The sequence below is a fragment of the Cupressus sempervirens genome, chromosome 9, assembly GCF_028749045.1.
Source record: "Cupressus sempervirens isolate cs-2001-9-10 chromosome 9, ASM2874904v1, whole genome shotgun sequence".
In the NCBI taxonomy this organism is placed as follows: domain Eukaryota; kingdom Viridiplantae; phylum Streptophyta; class Pinopsida; order Cupressales; family Cupressaceae; genus Cupressus; species Cupressus sempervirens.
Window position 1 is genome coordinate 357,304,169 of NC_143126.1, and position 18,149 is coordinate 357,322,317.

At 35.7% G+C, this 18,149-nt stretch overlaps 1 protein-coding gene across 2 annotated transcripts in view; it reads right to left on the reverse strand.

The window, feature by feature from the left end:
* LOC149538775 (polyketide cyclase/dehydrase/lipid transporter) overlaps positions 1 to 10,109 on the reverse strand; it is a 249,549-nt gene extending 239,440 nt beyond the window's left edge. For both annotated transcript variants that reach the window (XM_089800099.1, XM_089800098.1), the window contains exon 1: positions 9,398 to 10,109. In XM_089800099.1, the coding sequence (XP_089656225.1) occupies positions 9,398 to 9,841 (444 nt within the window). In that variant the 5' untranslated portion in view covers positions 9,842 to 10,109. The remainder of the gene's footprint in view (positions 1 to 9,397) is intronic.
* Between the last annotated feature and the right edge of the window lie 8,040 nt (positions 10,110 to 18,149).

Here is an 18,149-nt window from a genome sequence, read left to right on the forward strand (position 1 = left end):
CATGGGGATAACAGAAGTTTTAGGAGATTTGATTGGGGTGGCAATGGATGAATCCGAAGACTAGGTCATGAAATACAAATATGAGGAAAGATTGTATGGCCTAGGTGTAACAACCAGTTTTCCTAGGTCTTAATTAACAACTAACATACTCAAAGAAATACAGATATTACTTCATTTTCATAGGAAGACAGTTAAATCAGTTTCGTTCATATGAAAGAGATTGATGGTTAAAATCAGTTAAACAAAATTTCTTAACTAAGAACTTAAAACACCATCAAGGAATTTACTATAGATATTAAAATCCACATACCATGGAATTTGAACCAAGAAATCATTGTAGGGATGCTTCTGCAACCACCCAGGTTAGTCCACAAATTCCACTATAACAATATCAAATAACTATTGGGGTGACATAGTGGACCGTACGGTGCAGCCTCACCGTACGATGACACACACACACACACATATATTTTTTAAATGTACGATGGATGAGCCATATTGTGTTGAGCCGTATTGTGACAGATATCTATGCCATAAGTGCTAGACAATACAGTGGTGTAATAGTATAGTGGTGTCATGGTGCTGGATAGTACGATGGTGCTGGACAGTACAGTGGTGCCAAATATGGTGAATGATGTTGTCTAACGGACAATACAGTGTGCGAGATGAGCACGATAAGTAGAGACCATCGTGTAGAGCATTTGCATCACCAAAAAAGTGACTGAAACATCCGTGTTCACCGAAGGCATCCGTGTGTGACAAGTGGTTGGCAGACCGTTTTGCTTGTAACCGTTTGTGGTACTCCATAACGAATTGCATAGTGTATAAATGTATGCGGGATTCGTTGATGGAGTGTACTAAGTCTACAGTTGACTATGATGATTGTATTGTTGTAGAGGCTGCGAGGGCTAAAGCTGTGAGCCTGAAGAATAGTGTCATAGTGGTAGAAGTGGGGTTGATTGTAAACGCAATCTAAGCCTGTCTATTATTTGTATGTAATGTATTGGTTACTGTAATACATAGGTTGACATCTAGTTCTTGGCTGGTGGGTTTTTCCCGAAAGGGTTTCCCACGTAAATCTCTGTCTCGTGTTTTATCTTGCGTGTGCATTTATTTTCTCTATTCTTATTTTTCCTATGCATCTCAATAGATTTTATCTTTATATAATTTCCCCGGTAAATTGACATTTGGAAGGCGTTTCGGCTAATAGCTTTCCTAACAAGTGGTATCAGAGCCATTACCCATTACCATTATCTTGTTGGTAGAATTGGTTGTATTGGGTAGGGTTGGTCGTTTGGTGTCAATTTGGTTCCAATGGGAGTTTATAAAGTGTTCATTTGGAAATTGAGATGGCGAGTACATTAGGGAGAATAGAGATTGAAAAAATTGATGGCACAAACTTTGAGTTATGGAAACTTAAAGTGGAGGATATGTTGGTAGACCGAGATCTATGGACTGTTGTGTTTGGAAACAAGCCTTCAGGCATGAAGCAAGAAGATTGGGTTTTAACAAATCAAAAGGCCAAAGGACTGATAAGGCTGTCTTGCAGATTCTGTTCTCTTAAATGTTCATGAGGAGAAAACTGTGGGTTCTTTGTGGAAGAAGTTGGGAGATATTTATCAAGGAAAACCCTTGGTAAACAAGCTCTTCCTGAGAAAGAAGTTGTACTCTTTGAAGATGGATGAAAGAACGCTTGTGATGGATCATTTAAACGCATTCAATATGGTGATTACACAACTAACATCTGTTGGTGTGTCTCTTAGTGAAGAAGAGCGTTGCATGCTACTGTTGTGCCCATTGCCTGATTCATGGGATCATCTTGTGATGGCCATTGGAAGTACTACCACCCAATTAAAAATGGATGAAGTGGTTGCTGCACTTCTGTCAGAGGAGATGCAGAGAAAATCTTCTAAGGTGGCTAAGGAGGCTCTCATCGCTCAAGGCAGAGCGAAGGACAAAAGCAAGAAGGAAATGAAGCCTAAATCTTCTGGGTAAAAGTCCAAAGCGAAGTGTTGGAATTGTGAGCAAACTGGTCATATCCAAAAGGATTGCAAAGAGAAGAAGAATAAAATGGAGAGTTCTTCCGATTCCGGGTCTTCTCAGAGTGATGATGAAGATGCAAGCAATGTTGCTTTGGCTAATCAATCATCTGATGATGATTGGTTAAAGTGATTCAATCTTTGTGTGGAAGATGTTTGTCACGATGCCATGTGTGACTCGGCACCACCGTACAGTGAGAGTGGTTGGCAATGATGTAGATGTCATGTGTAACTCAACACTACGATTTAGTGGGAGTTGTTGAAAACGACCTAGTAACTGATCTTCATTGGTACTGTAGATGTTAAAGGCCTAAGATTTTGATGTTGCAGAAGGATCTTTTCACATTTGTTGAAGTATTGTATAGAGATGTTAATCTTCGAATGACTAAAAATGTTAACATCTTGAGGGCTCAACGGAGTCTTTGATAAAGGTGTGGTTTATTTTTTCATTTAATAAATGAAGCATGTAATCTCTCTGGTTGAGATTGTTTAGATCATGTTGTCATGTTTATGTTCCCTAGGCCATGATTAGAACTTTGACATTGATCTTGGTTTAGTTTCTTTGTTTTGAGTACATTGATCATTTGTTGGATACTTCATGTTGCATTCGGAGTTGGCATGGATTGATCAGTTGCAGGTGCTCATGGAAACTTAGAAATATAGATGATGGTGTTATCTCTTGTGATTAGAGATGAGTTTGTTGGAATGGTTGATGCTACTTCGTCAAGTGGGAGATTGTAGAGGTGAGGAAGTGCACCGTATGGCGCAGCCTCACCGTACAGTGGAGGTAAGTCACCGTACAGTGACACACACATTTATTTTATTTTTTATTTTTTATTTTTTTAAATGTACGGTGGATGAGTCGTATTGTGTTGAGTCGTACGGTGACAAATATATGTGCCATGAGTGCTGGACAGTACAATGGTGTAACAATCTAGTGGTGTCGTGGTGCTAGATAGTATGATGGTGTCGGATAGTACGGTGGTGCCAGACATGGTAAATGATGTTGTCTGACGGACAGTACAGTGTGCAAGATGAGTAAGTAGAGTCCATCGTGTAGAGCATCTGTGTCACCGAAAAAGTGACTGAAGCATCCATGTGTGACAAACGATTAGCAAACCGTTTTGCCTGTAACCGTTTGTGGTACTCCATAACGAATTGCATAGTGTATAAATGTATGCAGGAATCATTGATGGAGTGTGCTAAGTCTGCATTAACTGTGATGATTGTATTGTTGTAGAGGCTATGAGGGCTGAAGCTGTGGGCCTGAAGAATAGTGTCATAGTGGTAGAAGTGGGGTTGATTGTAAAGGCAATCTGAGCTTGTCTATTATTTGTATGTAATGTATTGGTTACTATAATACACATGGTGACATCTGCTTCTTGGCTGTTGGATTTTTCCCGAAAGGGTTTCCCACGTAAATCTCTGTCTCATGTGTTTTATCTTATGTGTGCATTTATTTTCTCTATTCATCTCAATAGATTTGATCTTTATATAATTTCCTCGATAAATTGACATTTGGAAGGCATTTCTGCTACTAGCTTTCCTAACAATAACAACTACCATCGAATACTGCTATATCAAAATCAAATGACGATTACCATTAAATACCACTATGTAAAATTAGTGCATCACATACCACTGTATCAATTAGGGCATTAATTACCATTGGATCACTTAGGGCTTCAGATACCACTATATCACTTAGGGCTTCGGTTACCACTAAATTATTTAGGGCGTCAGATACCACTATATCAATTAGGGCTTCAAATACCATTGGATCAATTAGGGCCTCAAATACCACTGTATCATTTAGGGCTTCAGATACTACTGAATCAATTAGGGCTTCAAATACCACTGTATCATTCATTTCCTTCCGATTGCTTAATTGTGGCAATAACATAAGATTAAAAGATATCTTCATATTTATTATTCATATAAATGAAAGATTGATATAACAATCCATCAGATAAATCTTTCTCTCGCAACTAAATGTGAAGTAACTAAATCGATGATAAAACTCAATTAATCTTACCTTAATCTTGCATTTACATCATAAAAGTAAAAATACCTGTTTCTGACAAACAATTGAATGTAAAGCTTATCTTTGTCTGTGGTACGTCCAACAACTTGGGGAGAGGTGAAACATTGTCAAGGGCTTAACCACTCAACCTCAGACCTTAACTTATTCCCCACACAATCTCCAATGAGAAAGGCCCTCCTTACTCGGAATTGGACTTGGAACATCTGTCATCTATTGAGCATCCTGATATCTAACCACACCACTCAACTTGACAGCAGGAGATAATAACATGATCATGCATGAGCTATTAAATGATATTATTCTAGAATTGATGTATCATATTTGACTTTTATTTTCTAAGTCATTGCAGACTCCATCTCACCTCTTCAACCTTTCCATGGCTATACAGCTGGTGAATCCTAAGTGCTCGGATCTCAGAGCAATTGGCTCTGTCTGTTGATCCTCAACTAAATTATAAAATATATAAATTTTTCAACTTATCACAATCTATGATTTGAAAAAGATATTCTTTAAAACTAGCAAAAATATCATTGATTCATTTTTCCAAATTGTATATTTAAATCATGATTTTATTGCATCTTCAATAACTCTTTCTCAAGAGGATTCTATCCGATAATTATAACTACAGTTTAGCTGTTATGGAAATCAGAAACCAATAAGAAATGTTAATAAGTATATAGCTATGCTTGGAACATGATTGATTATGTACTTCCAGCTTTTACAACTTGTGATTTGAGAGATTATATTCTTTAATGATTGCAGAAATGATTGTTTAGTTCTAATAGCCCTTAGCATAATGATTTATGAAACCATACTATGGTTACTTGGCTATCCCTTGCCCAAGGCTAAATTAATAGAAGTTCAATCTGTAAAAGTCAAACAAGATATCATCATGTTAAATGCTAAAACTTGCTGCTATGAAATTCGATATTTTTTTTTGAAAAGGGATTTCAAATTGAAAAGAATTGTGTTCGGCTATTTCACATAACTTGAACAAGTCGAAGGTATTGTCTTGCTAGCACCCAGATATTTCATCACACTTTACTTGCAATAACTAACTCAGCTTCCACCAAAAGTACTCACAAATCTCCAACAGAATGTCTAAAAGGTACAAATTCGTAGGAAGGAAAATGAGGATTGGTAACAGCAGAGAATCGGCACAAGAAAAATATGAAATCGGGTGTTTGAATATGATATCCGCCTTCTCCTCTTGGCTTCCATTAAAAGGAACAAAGTAGTATGTGCCTAGTCGGCCGCTATGATTCAGCCTCACATAATCGTTCTTCAGGCACCAATAACCAAAGTTTATATGAATCACGTATTCTGAAAACAAGATAATAAATAAAACTTGGATTGCTATGGCGGCAGTGATTTTCCAATTGAAGTTGCAGGTTATCGACTTAAGCAAGAGAGTCAGAAATAAAGGGAGAGAGAGTCAGAATTGAGAGGAAGGCAGTCGGTTGCCATGAAAATATAAATCAGGTATGAGAGTTCTTCTTTTGTCTCCACCTGGCTCAAGATATAAAAAGGTCTAAGGAGACTCTTTGGCTTCTAAAACATAAAGAATATCTTCGCAATTAAAAACGCCAAGTGTTAAATCGGTTAAAAGCAAGGAATATTAAAATGGAAAGAATAGAGTTGGAAGATTATAATTCGAATATTATTATATCTTAAATATTATTATTATAATTATATACTTGCATACGTTCATGTAAGTATATCAATGGGGTGTCATCATTATATTAAGTTATTATAATATAATGGTGTCATTTCATTTTTATCTTATATGCACATATAAATATTTATTATAATAATATGATGAAGATCAATTAAAATCCCTTGAGGTATGTTTTATGTCTTCACTCAATTATTTTATATTTTTCAAATTATTTATTTAAATAGCTCATGTGGGTCTCACAGATGTATCTTGTTTCAAGTTGCTAGGTCCTCAACCCATCTGCCTAGTGATGGTGATGCTCCTGTGCCTAATTCTTTTCTGACAATGCTTCTGCCCCTTCAACATATTTCCTGCAAGGAAATTTTTCGTAATTAAATCATATTATCATAACAAGTTATAAATATTCATAATGGCTAGCTACCTTTTCAATTCCATAAATTTGTAATAAATAATCAACTAGCATGTTATCTTCACATGAAATTATGACGATTAACCATCTTATCATTTCATGGGATTATAACCAATCTAACTGTCAACTGACTTCATATGAACCTCAACAGCTATATTTTAAATTAGGTCAAAAATTGGGATGTAACACTAGGCACTGATCTCAGCTTCTCCTCTGTAGAAGAGAATTCTGGGAATGAAGAAGGAACAAAGAAGAAAGCAGCAAAGGAAAGGCAAAGGGAGAGGAGGATTCAGGCCCCTCTTTTAGGGGAGAGATTGTTGGCCCATCTGTGCACAGATGAAATGATTTCCCTTCTGGCTTCACAAGTGCTTCCGGCCTCATTCACATTATTGCTCAGTCATGTTATCAGATTCAGCATGAAACGCCTGGGAAAAATCAGTGTTTAACTACTCCTTATACAAGACTCATTGGCTGCCAGGGATTTAGTTACCCTGAATCTATTTTAATGTATTTCGTTAAAGACTTTTGAGATTCATACTGGTTTTCTCAGCTAGCACTTTATGATATGAAACAGTTTAATACTATGGCTTTAGTAGACACTTGATAATCAATTAGTTTATTGGATGTGTAGATACAAAATTTTGCTGTGTTTGAAAGGATTCAAAGATTAAGCTATGACAACAATAGTTAGAGATTTATAGATTCTAGTAGTTGTAATTGAAGTCTCTCTGCATCCTACAAGTGGAGATGTAAGGTTCATAGCATGTTTTCGAAAGATTCCAAAGATAAGGTTAGATAAGTATTCTCCAGAGATGCTTAAAACGATGTTCTACTCATATAGACTGTATTTCATCCTTGTAATTATCATTTTTTTCCTAGTTATATAATAAAAACACCAGTTATAGCCCTTTATTGATAAAAATTTTGCATTCTTTCAAGAAGGTGTCAAGATATAAAAGAGATTGTGATCTTGGGAAGAGCATGAGTGGTGAATAAGGAAAAGAATCAAGCACACACAGGATTAATGCGGATCTATCAGCAAAGCTAAAGTGCAGATTTATGTAGGCTTCTATGGACAGATTTATGAGTATATAGAGGACTGTGCAAATTTACAAAGCATTTTGAAGAGAGTATTGTGAGAAGTTTCTATGGAAGTTTTATAAGGAAACTTGAAATAAGTTTGGTGGCAAATTTGTTGTCATCATAATAGGAATTTGAGGAAGAGGGATTGTGGAGAACAGATTATCCATCATCTATAGGAGAAGCGACATTGAGAAGACGGAAAATAGAATGAGGCATCAAAGCCTCTAGTAAATCAAGCACTCACAAAATTTAATGAAGGCTTGATGCTTTTGGCGCCTACACATTAAAAAGTGGGACATTTGAGCTTCCAATAGATTTGTACTCTCAACATATGGGAGTGGTGCCTACAAATTCAAATGTGGGAGTTGGTGCTTCTAATGGGTTGGTGCTCACAAACTAAGTTAAAGGTTTGGTGTCTCTATTAGCTTGGTGCCTGCAAACTTCATAAGAGAAGAATTTTGTAAAAGCATTGATTTGCCCTGGTTTTCTCCTGGGTTTCCATGTACAAGATTGTGTTATTGTGTTCTTATCTGTATGATTGTTGAAATTTCATAAATAATATTATTATACTTGATATAGTTTAAATTGGTAAAAAAAGTTGTTCCACTGATTCCCTCACACAGTTGAAGATGTGGTAAGGCATAAGGCTGCAGAAACTTGAGGAGAAAAGCTATAATATGTAGCACCCGTTTGAGGATTTTGTCCTCTATTTTGGTTCCAATTTCTATAATGTAATTTGTTCCCAGTTCAATACGGGCCCGTTTAGTTGCTGGAATACAACCGGAATAGGAATAGGAAATTAGAATATGATTTGTATTCTTTGTTTGGTGCGTCGAATAGGAATACGTATTCTCATTTTAGCCCCAAAATGAGCTTTTGTCCATTCCAAAAAATCCCTGTAATTAGAATTGCTATTCTTGCTTTCATTTTAACTTTCTCAAATTTGATTAAATTTTCAAATCCACTTTAACCTGGGGTGAGCGCTGGAACTCTGTTTTCAATATTTTCAAATATTTCAGTGATTTTCCAATGGCGCCGATTGCATCTTTAGAAATATTTTCAAATGGCGCCGATTGCATCTTTAGAAATATTTTCAAATGGCGCCGATTGCAAGTTAACCCTATTCCAATTTAAGCTTGCATAACCAAACAAGGGATAAACAAGATTGGATTGCAGTTTTCCGTTCCTATTCTTCATTCTCCATTCTCATTCAAATTTTCTATTCTAATTCTCAATTCCTACACTTGCAACCAAACGGGCCCTAAAAGAACATTCATATTTGTCTGTGAATAATCTGTACTGGTGTGTGTTGTGGGACTTACCCCTTCATCATTGTTATAAAAGGGATCACTATCTTTTGCAAGTGCATGCACGATGTACTAGATAACAGTTTTTTTATGCAGCAAGAAGCATTAAAAAAAACTTGTCAAAGCATACGCTGAATACTAGTCCAATTGTAGTTTACATTCCTCGCGCACGCATTACCTTCATATTAAATAGCATGTTCTAGCTACTCTAATGGAAGGAGTCGTGAAAATGCAGCATCAGCTCTTTGCAAATATTGTAGTTGAAAGAGACCTTTAATTACCTTGAAAGGGGCCAATAGGCAGCACCATCCATCCTTATGCTGAAAACATCTCAAGGACCTCGAGGATAAGGGATATAAGGTCCAAAAGGATGATAATTATATAAGGACTCCTGTTGAAGAAAAATGGGTGTCTCTTCCTATGTGGTTGGATTCTAATTGGAGGCTTGCATGTTGCAACTGTGAACCCCGGCCTAAGGATGATATCACTAATGGATCTTTCTGGCAGTACATTTCTTTCTCACGCTAGTTTGCATATGAATGGATAGATGCACAAACCGACAAGCAACTCTGATATCACATTTCCTCGCCATAAGAATGCTGCATTTGTATACATGTCATCGTTGCTTCTTGTGTCCTGGCAAGCACTTGTCCAAAATGTCAAAACCGGGGAATGGACACAGTGGTTTGTATCGAATGAAGAATTAAAAAGTGTTTCGATTTGTCAAGATGAATTAAAATTACAATTGTAGAGGACAGGAGCCAGAGCATAGACAGTTTTCTTAAACATAAATAGAAGCAGGCAAGCGCAAAATTGAGTTAGAGGTCGAGTAGAAACCAAATGGGGAAGTTCTTGGAGGTCCAAAACAACTTGAGCTTCGATATGCCAATACATGTTGCGCTGCATGCCTCTCTGCCTCAGCCGTACTCTCCCTTCCTCCCTGCCTTGTATGACTTCACTCAAGACCAGGTTTGGAATGAACTCCGCGAGCCTTTCATAGTCCGTGAGCACCTCCCACACACTCTGCTCCTCTGCCTCGATCACCACCGCCGCGCTCACCCGTCTCTCTCTCCATGATATCACCTCCACTTGACATTCCACCTTTCCCCCTTCCTCTCCATTCTTCTTCTTCTTCCCAACTGGAAAACCGACTCCCTTTCCTTTCCGAGAAAAAGCGGCGAGGGAATGAGGGACGGAGCGTTGGCAATTGCAATCATAACGTACGGTGTGCGCAGGTGGCCGGGCATACTGCAAATACAGCAACCTCACGTTAGCCAGCATGCTGAAAGTGCAAATACAAGAATCTCACACGCGATTCATCTAACAATTTATGTCCTCCCGATAGGAATCACTCGTGGCATCCTTTCAGCCAATGGGAATACAAACCACCACAGGCATGCCACTGCAATTTAGACCCAACTCAAAGCTATATCCATACCTGTGCTATTCACCTAACTTCCTATTTATTTAGGCAATGACCTTACGTTGGGTCCCATGGGCACCCGCTTTCTTAAAAGTAGAGCCGGTGTCGCTGAGATTTTTTAGGCATATTTAAAAAAGGAAGCGGTCTTATGAATTTATATGTGAATCCGCTTTAAAAATTAGCTACTAATTTCTGTGAAGATGATGGCCTCATGAATTTTGAAAATACAAAAATATATTTCTTCATAAATTTGTTTAGTGGGATTATTTCATTTTGGTGAGAAAATGAAGAGTAGGAGTGACAAATGGCAGAAATCTTTCCTAAGCTGGTGGGGCTAAATCCAGCCCCACCCTATTTTCACCTGCTCAAATTGAGAGGGCTAAAAATTTGGAACTCTTATTTTGTAGGAAAATATTCCAAATAATGCTCTAGCTCCCTCTAAAATATTACCATAGAGCCACCCACTCCACAAAAATAGAGCCCAAGCCCCTCCCTTGGGACCCCTACCTTACCAATGGTGAAAATAGCACACATCTATCATCTAAAAAAATGTGTTTTGGTGTGGAAAATGCACCACCCTGGTACAATGGATGAACAAATGATTTTAAGGATGGTCATGAGATTAAACAATTTAAGGAACCAAAGATAGTGTAGTTTTAAATAATTTTTTTTTTTTTTTTTTTTTAAATTTTTTATTATAGATATTAATTAAAAGAATAGTAATTTGGCTGATCTTACCTTCTACAAATAAATTGTGTATATTGTCTCCTTTCAAGATGATTTTATAAAGAGCGTGACTATGACATGTTATGTATTCTATAAAAAAAAAGGTCATTCAATTTCAATTGTGCCATCCCTTCAAAACATACAAATTCTCTCCTCCAAAAGTCTTGTTGAACATCTTCCATCTACTCATGTCACATATGAGATAATGTGATCATGTCTTCAGTTGTGCCACTAACACTCTTGATTTTCCTTTTATAGCAACCCCTGCAAATGCTTTCGCAAGTCTCTTTGGGAATCTTCCATCTACTCATTACACATTTGAGATAATGTGATCATGTCTTCTGTTGTGCCACTAACACTTTTGTTTTCCCTTTAATAGCAACTCTTAATTACACTTTTTGTCCGTGCTTATCATTTAGGTGAATTATTAATTGTAATAAGTCTTTTTTCTACCAAAGTTATTTGTCCACGTGACCCTCTGAAACTTCTTCATGACAAACTCTTTTATGTCCACATTTGTATTAGGACACTCATGTAGCTTAATATTTCATTTATTCAACCACGTTTTATTTTAGTTCATCAAAGTTTTCTTTCTACGATTAAGATCCTCTCCTTTCACTAGTTTCAGCGAGCATTGGTTATGCATGTTTTCAACCCTCTTTAAGTAACTAATTCAATTTATCCAAGAGGTGTAGAATGTTAATCAAGGAAATATTTGGTACATGAGGTCAATTCTTGTGTCATTTGGTTATGATTTAGTTCATGCAACAAAGGTCCCAATAGAAATGTGATAATTCACATCAATTGTACATTTATTAATAGGAATCAAAGCACAACCAAAACAAGCCTTTGGATTAGAACGATAAATAGACTTCATTACCAACAGACTCATGTTATGTTTGTAATAAGGTGAGAGGGAGAGAATGATAGCTATATAAATGGAGGAGGAGAGGAAGAGGTGTGTGTAGTTTATGCAAGCATGCATAACTTATATGTGTGTGTGTGTGTGTATGTAGTTTATGCAAGCATGCATAACTTAGATATATGCATGTGTGTCTGTGTATACGTATATATACACATCTATATATACACACACATGTATATACACACACATGTATATGCACATGTATATATATATATATATATATATATACACACACACACGTGTGTGTGTGTGTTGTATACATGTATATATGTGTTACATATATAGATGTAATACCCACAAACATATATGTATACATGTATATATGTATTACATATATACATGTATATATGTAATACACACACGTTTGTGTGTGTGTGTGTGTGTATGTGTGTGTGTGTGTGTGTGTATTACATATATATATGTAATACATATATACGTGTAATACACACACACACATATACATATATACATGTAATACACACACATATGTGTGTGTGTGTTACATGTATATATGTATTACATATACACATGTAATACACACACACACATATAATACATATATACATGTAATACACACACACACATATATGTAATACATATACACATGTATTACACACACACACACATATATGTAATACATATATACATGTAATACACACACACACACATATAGTTTATTCAAGCATCCATAACTTATATATATGCATGTGTGTCTCTGTGTATATGTATATATACACATCTATATATACACACACATGTATATATACACACATATATATGCACATGTATATGTGTATATATATATGTATTTACATATATAGATGTATACATCTATATATATATACAATATATACGTCTATATATGGATACATGTATTATGTATACGTACGTGTGTGTGTTGTATACATGTATATATGTGTTACATATATAGATGTAATACCCACAAACATTTATGTATACATGTATATATGTATTACATATATACATGTATATATGTAATACACACACACACACACATGTTTGTGTGTGTGTATATGCATGTGTGTGTATTACATGTATGCATGTGTGTGTGTGTATTACATATATATATGTAATACATATATACATGTAATACACACACACACATGTGTGTATATATGTATATGTGTGTGTGTGTGTTACATGTATAGATGTGTGTATGTGTGTGTCTATTACATGCATACAATATATATGTGTGTGTGTATTAAATGTGGGTGTGTATTACATGTATACATGTAATACACACACACACACACGTGCATGCATATATGTATGTATATATATGCACGTATATATATATGTATGTATATATACATGTATATATATATGCACGAACGTATATATGTATATATTTATATATATGTGCGTCCATATATATGTGTATATGTACACATATGTTATATGTATATATATATATATATGCACGTCCGTATATGTGTATATATACACATATATGTATGTATATATATGTATATATATGCATGTACATATATATACATATATACATACATAAATACACGTACATATATATACATACATATATATATATATATGTATATGTATATAAAGAATCTTGAGAACCTGAATATTCTAATATGATAAAAAGAATTTGCTTGTTATTCTTGAATTATATAGATTAATTGTTTTGTTATATTATTAATACAATGAAATAAAGTTGTAAATTTTATTTCTAATTTTCAATTGTATGAAATATAAAATATGTTTATTACTACATGAGTAATATATAACATATTAAAGGCAAGAGTTTATAACATGGTAAATTGTGAGCCTCTTATTTGGGAGGTCTTATGTCCGAGTCTACTCAAGATTAATAAATAATAATAATTAATCACAAAACAAAACAACCATGCATAACGTCAAAGCTCTTGTCCATGTATAAGTAGGTTGTAGTCAATGTGCTAAGCATAGTTAAAGAAAATGTCAAATTAAAATAAAACAAAAGAACCTAACTATGATGTAGATTTCCTACACGAAATTAAAAGAAATCAAACATTTGAAAATAGTTTTTGTTCTTAATTGACTGGTAATATGCATATATTGAAGTAAGAATTATATGTATGATTTGAAGTTTAAAATATTTGAGAAAATGAATTCAACATATAATATAACTTTAAGAACATTCACTTAAATATGTTAAATAAAATATAAATGATATGTAATATTCTCATCATTAAATAAATTTAAATGATAAATTTACTTGCGGTCTCGATTGATTTTTGCATATCTCGGGCCCATCTCTAATTTTTCTTAGGTGTAGGTGTTTGTCGTATCATGATGTGTTGGCACGTTGTTTCTCCCTCGATAGTTTTTCCTCCAACATTTTATATATATATATATATATATATGTCTGTTGGATTAGTTGTTTTAGGTATGTGATTTTGGATTATTTAATTTGTACAATGAATGTTGATTAGAGTTATGATCTTCTTGCCATTTCAGAAGTGAAAGACCTTTCCTATTTGGCTCACATAGTTTTGATGGGACTCAACCCTCACCCTATTCCATTATGTATTCTTGGCTTGGATCTGGCAAATTGGAGCATTATTTTCGTTAACATTGTTTCTTAGAAATATATATTTAGATGATGCATGTACATTCTATATTTGTATTGATATCTTTGTATTCAATCAACTGCATCATCATTGAAGAGAGCCAAATTATTCAGGCCTATTTCCATTCATTTATTTGTGCTCGTAGTATCACCCTTTAGCAATCATCATTTCACATAGTCGACACTTATGTATGTCATCATCCCACTAGCTCATAAGGCCAATAGTTTGTACGCCACCAGTCCCTTCCACTCATATGCCCAATAACCTTGTACTACATCCTTGTTGGACCATATCCCTATCATCGTAAGAAATCCATTCCCTTCAGATCAAGTTCCCCTTTGAATAAAGTTCCCTCTCAGACCGAGTTCCCCTTTGGATCAAGATCCACTTCAAATCAAATTCCCCTTCAGGTTGAAATCTCTTTTGGACCGAGTTCCACTTTGGATCAACATTCCCTTTGGACCAAGATTCCCTTTAGATCAAGTTCCCCTTTGGATCAAGTTCCCCCTCAAAATGTGATCCCCTTCGGATCGAGTTCCCCTTTGAGTTGGCATTCAATTTGGACCAAGTTCCTCATCGGATCGAAATCCCCTTTGAATCAAATTTCCTTTTGGATCTAAATTCCCTTCGAATAAAGATCCCCTTTAGATCAAGATTCCTTTCTGACAAAGATAGCCTATGCCTAGGATCATCTTGGGAACTTTACAGTGACCACGTATCAGAGCCAGTGATTCTACCAGCCTATGGAAGTGAATGCAAGTTTATACTCGAAGGAAAAGACAAGATCACCTTGTTGGTAGAATGGCAGATTCCTAGGATCCTATGAAAGAACTCATGAATCTTATAAGAGATTTCAATAGGAAACCAAAAGCATATCAACGAAATGCAAAGACTTATACAGGAAACATTACAAAAATTGGTTGAGGGAAAGACAACAGGAGAACAAAATGGGCATAGTGACAACTCTATTACGGGAAGGAAAAACCCTCAACCCTCTTGCTCTTGACCTTTAGTACTCATTTTTCTTCCAAGGATGAAAGCACCACGCAAAGAAAGAAAGCCCACTTTTTTGGAAATGCAAGAACAACTTTGAGAAGATTGGAGGAACATGAATATGGAAGGTGATATATGCTACAAAGACTATGTTGAGCTAAGAATGACACGTTCAGGCAAGGGAAAATCGTGGTTATTTTAATGATGATCTCAGGAGAAAGATTGAAAAGGTAAATTTATCACCATTTGATGGATCTAGAGCCATCACTATACATGCATGGATTTTGAAGGAAAACACCTATTTTCAGCTCAACCTAATGCTTGAAGAGAAAGCAATCAAGTTTGCAACACTCCATCTAGAAGGAGTGGCACAAGAGTGGTGGCACCACTAATTGATCACTCTCGGTCATGACCAAGTGACCTCTTACATTGAGTTTACTAAAAAACTCGTCAACTATTTTGATGGGAAGGATCATGAACTAAAATTCAAATATTTGGCACAACTAAGGCAAATAGGATGGTAGACAATTAAAGCAGAGAGTTTCAAAGGCTATCATTACTAGTCACAGGCATCTTTGAGAGACATTGAATCATGTTATTCATGGATGGGGTGAGGGAGCTCTTGAGAGGTTAGATCAAAGGGTTCAACCCGTGCACACTCAACAAAGCTATTAAGAAGGTGTGCGACATGGTTGCATCTTCCCCCAAAATCCACATAGCTACGCCAACTTCTTACCCATAAGAAGACAAAGACAAGGAGCCAACTTAGAAAAAAAAAAAAAAAATCTGTTGGATGAAGACTCTTGACAAGAGCTTAGGAGGAAAAATATTTGTTTCACATGAAAGGAGCCATGGGGCCCGAGTAACCGTTGCCTTGTTAAGGGAAACATTCATTACATTGAGGTGTTTCCCAATGATGACGAAGGATAAGAATCTAAAATAACTAGAAAATAAATTAACTTGGAAGAGAGAATAAATGCCCTCATACAAAAAGGGGGTTCCATTGCTACCCTCACTACAATGGTTGGAAGTAGTATCTTCAAGGTTCAAGATACATTTCATAGAAAATAATTCACAATCATGATTGATAGTGATGCCACACTTAATTTCATCAATTCATCATTGGTCACTAGTAAAGGCTTGCACGCAGTAGAGCATAAAGGATCCAAGGTTAGGGTTGCCAAAGGAACCTTGTTACACTCTACTCAAGTGATCCCACAGCTCAACATTAACATGGGAAACTATACTTTGATAAATGATTTCTTTATCATAGATTTGGTTGACACTAATATCATATTGTCCATCTAGTGGATAGAGACCCTTGATCAATACACCCAAAGCTTCAAGAGGATGGACTTTTCATTCAAGATAGATGGCGAGAAGGTGTTTCTAAGAGGAATGTCAACTAGAGGACTAGGGGAAATCACAATCAAGAAGATGGAGGCTATTTTAAAACATGATATGATCCCAAAATTTTACTCGGATGTTGTGTCAGCAAGTAAAAATATGACAGTCAACACTTTACCCCATTCCTTGGATGATTGGTAGGCCCATCTGTTGGTCGAGTACTTCATGAACACTTTTGCATGTCAGCTGATAGATGGCTATATACATGATGAAAATACAAAGTGATTGATGATATCATTTACTATGATGATAAGATCTACTTGGTGCTTGAATCCAAACTAAAGAACTTGATTACAAAAGGTTCTCAAGAATCATATTTACAATTTCTTGAAGACAATAAACTTTTGGGACAGGTGGACTATAATTTTCTATTCATTAAATAAAATTAATTAATAACTTTATTTGGGGTCCCAATTAATTTTTGTATATCTCAAGTCCATCTTTAATTTTTCATAGGTGTAGGAGTTTGTTGTTTCATGTGTCAGCATGTTGTTTCTCCCTCAAGAGTTTTCCTCTGACAGAGTATATATGTCTGTCAAATTAGTTGTTGTAGGTATGTGAATTTGGATTATTTTAATTTGTACTACAAATTTGAATTGGAGTTCTTCTCTTCTTTCTATTTCAGAAGTGAAGATCTTCCCTATTTGGATCACATGGTTTTAGTGGGACTCAACCCTCACCCTATTCCATTCTATATCTTGGCTTGGATATAATGAATCAAAGTGTTATTTCAATTATCATTATTTCTTGGATATATATATATATATATATATATATATATATATATAATTTCAAATAATGTGTATGCACTCTATATTTGTATTGATATATGTATTCAATCAACTGCATTGTCATTAAAGGAAGCAAATTAATTCCTTGGGCCTATTTCCATTCATTTCTTTGTACTCGTAGTATCACCCTTTGGCAATCATCATTCCACAAAGTTTTCACTTTCGTACACCATCAACCCTCCATACCATACATCCAATAGTTCATGCACCACCAGTCCCTTTTGCCCGTATGGCTAATAACCTCATACAACATCCATGTTGAACCATATTCCTGCCATTGTATGATATCCATTACCTTGGGATCGAGCTCCCCTTTGAATCAAGTTCCCCCTCATACTGAGTTCCCCTTCAAATCAAGATCCCCTTTGGATTGAGTTCCCCTTCAGGTGAAGATCCCCTTCAAACCAAGTTCCCCTTTAGATCAGGATTCCCTTTAGAATGATATTCAATATGTATTGAGTTCCCTTTCAGAATGAGATCCCTTTGAGAACCTACTTTTTGTGATGTGGGTCCTAATCAGACTCAGAGGTTAATTTTTCCCCACTTATATTCGGTGCAGTTTCCCCCGAGATTTTACTACAAGGATTTAGGGGTAGCTCCCCCAAGATAGGGTCAAGGGGCAACTCCCCTTGCCAAGTCCTATGGAAAATCCTCAAGTGCACTCCTTGTTGCATTAAGGGTGGGGTCGAGGGGAAATGCCCTCATGGAGATTTTCAGGGGAAGCATCCCTAAA